The 2,500-nt window shown below is 38.7% G+C and overlaps 1 protein-coding gene across 1 annotated transcript; it reads left to right on the top strand.

The window, feature by feature from the left end:
• Positions 1 to 56: 56 nt before the first annotated feature.
• Positions 57 to 1,774, top strand: LOC125028841 (cytochrome b5-like). The gene is made up of 3 exons (XM_047618378.1): positions 57 to 209; positions 575 to 819; positions 959 to 1,774. Exons 2-3 carry the CDS (start codon positions 577 to 579, stop codon positions 1,166 to 1,168), a joined length of 453 nt encoding a protein of 150 aa, XP_047474334.1. The 5' UTR covers positions 57 to 209; positions 575 to 576; the 3' UTR covers positions 1,169 to 1,774.
• Positions 1,775 to 2,500: the final 726 nt, after the last annotated feature.

Raw genomic sequence — 2,500 nt, 5'->3', positions numbered from 1 at the left:
AGGATCAAATGAGAAAGCACATGTACAGAGGATCCGGTGTTTGTGTGACAGTCAGGTTGCTGGTCAAGAAAGAGTATTTAAGACGGTGAGTCGGCCGGTAAGTATCAGTCTTCTAGCTTCTTCCAGAGAGTAAAGAGCTTGCTTGCTTGGTTTCTGGTCAGCGTCCACACACCATTCGAATTTCTCCAGTGCTTATTTATAAACAAAAGGTCAGTGTGCATTTGTTGACGCTGTTGAAGTGATTGTAAAATTTCATTTGAATATATGATGGCAAATATATGTTACTCTTTGTTTGTAAACAAAAACAGATTCATATCTCGAGTGGAAAATTCCATGCTGATTGAGACCTACAATTTTTTTCGTGGATGTTCTCGTGTTTGCTTGTACATGAAGTCTTTCATCTCGTTCTCTTTCTGATAACTTGCAACACTGTGGAATTCAGTAAATATCGTGGCAATATGTACCTCTCAGTACCGGTTATGTTAATAAGACTTTTTTGTCATCTTGTGCCTGATCTTACTATAGACCTTTGAGATTCGATTCTAAGTGTAACATACTGTGCCTTTTCTTACAGGAATGATGAAGCACCAATACGGTCGAGTGCCCCTGTACATGCTGCAGCCGAAAACCCTCGTCAATTTCGCCGCGCAGACCCTCGAGTTCGCCTCCCACACCCTCGGCTACCGAGACCCCTGCAGCGGCGCCGACACCCACGGCGACCGCGCGAAGGACGCTCAGACGGGATTGGCCATTTACTCCCTAAACGAGGTGGCAGAGCACGAAACCTTCGACGACTGCTGGATTATCTTGTACGATAAGGTGAGGTGCCTTCCGTGCTGTCTCCACAGGCAATTTTATTATGGTTGAATATTCATAATCATTAATGTATTCCCCATTTGCTGTTTTCACCAACAATGTAGAGTATTCGGTTCCTTATTGTTATTTTTCTGACCTGTAGGTGTTTGACGTGACGAAGTTCCTCTTGGAGCATCCGGGTGGCGAGGACGTCGTCATGGAACACGCAGGCCGGGATGCCACGATCGCATTCCGCGGTGTGGGGCACTCAGTTCCCGCTCTGCAGATGCTGGACGAGTACCTCGTTGGTATCCTGCCCGCCAGTGAGCGCATCTACACCGGCGATGGCCCCTGCCAGTGGAACACGCTATAGCCTGGGTCCGATGCCAAACTCCCCTGGGGATACCTGTGCCCGCACAGACCTGCTCTAGTCGAGATCATGTCCCAATGACAACACGGAGTACCGCGGATCTCTCCGCCTCGCTTCACGTCGCGTCGCGCTAGCATTAGTTACATTCCCCTAGCACCGCCTCGCCTGAGCTACGCACTCTCGCATCGCACTGTAGTTTTCACCGGAGCAAGTTGGCACTGGGTCAGCTCGCCAAGTGATGGTCACTATGTATATCACTCATAAGTTTTCCCATTCATGAATATGTCATTCTTCGATTCTATATATTTTTCATCAATTACTCATTTCATTAGAAACCACACATTCCCATGATCCTGCACGTATTTCGTTATTATTTAAGACATACCATCGACCCGTAATCCGACTTGATCACCTGTCGCGTCGAGAATCATAAGGCCGGAATATGCTGTTCTGATCATGTACCTGAATACTCAGTCTGAAACTCCGAGTTCTGGCAAATATTGTTAAGTAATCATGTATAGAGATCAGTGGATCATTTTGTATTGAACATTATTTTATTTTCATGAAGATCTATACTTATTTTGTTAATAAAATTGAAAAGTTTTAAAATATATTTTATAGCCTGGTAAAAAAAAATATGTCTGAAACAAGGAACAGTTAAAATATAAGAAAACAAAGAAGTGACTTCCATGGACTACATAAACACTTTTTAAACTATATGCCATCTGCCGCTGCCTCTATACACTACGCACATGAAGCTTATGTGTACATATATGTGTGTATATATATATATATATATATATATATATATAAATATACATATACACATATATACATACGCTTACACACACACACACGCATATATATATATATATATATATATATATATATATATATATATATATATATGTTAATTTCTAAAGACAGATTGATTGATATGTACATTTAAATATATATACATACATATATTTTTATATATATAGATATATATATATATGTATATGTGTGTGTGTGTGTGTGTGTATAAATACATATATTCATAAACATACGTGGACATATATGCGTAAATAAACAAGTATGTATATATACATATACATACATATACACACATATAATATATGTATATATACATACATACATACATATATATATATATATAAACCCATAATGCGATTTTCAATATATCTAGTTATTGTATTGTGTTTTTTGGCCATAGTAAGTAGAGTGCTTTACCGTTCATAAATATAAATATATATATATATATATATATATATATACATGTTGGTGTGTGTGTGTGTATGTATATATATATATACATATTATATTATATATATA

Source organism: Penaeus chinensis, chromosome 9 (genome assembly GCF_019202785.1).
Source record: "Penaeus chinensis breed Huanghai No. 1 chromosome 9, ASM1920278v2, whole genome shotgun sequence".
NCBI classification, from domain to species: Eukaryota; Metazoa; Arthropoda; class Malacostraca; order Decapoda; family Penaeidae; genus Penaeus; species Penaeus chinensis.
This window is presented reverse-complemented; position numbering and strand designations above follow the sequence as displayed.

What these genes read in the sequence shown, in the direction of transcription:
- LOC125028841 (XM_047618378.1), top strand. Translation starts at nt 577, where the DNA reads ATGATGAAGCACCAATACGGTCGAGTGCCCCTGTACATGCTGCAGCCG. An exon ending in GGATTATCTTGTACGATAAG is followed by an intron (nt 820 to 958) that starts GTGAGGTGCCTT and finishes TCTGACCTGTAG; the next exon opens with GTGTTTGACGTGACGAAGTT.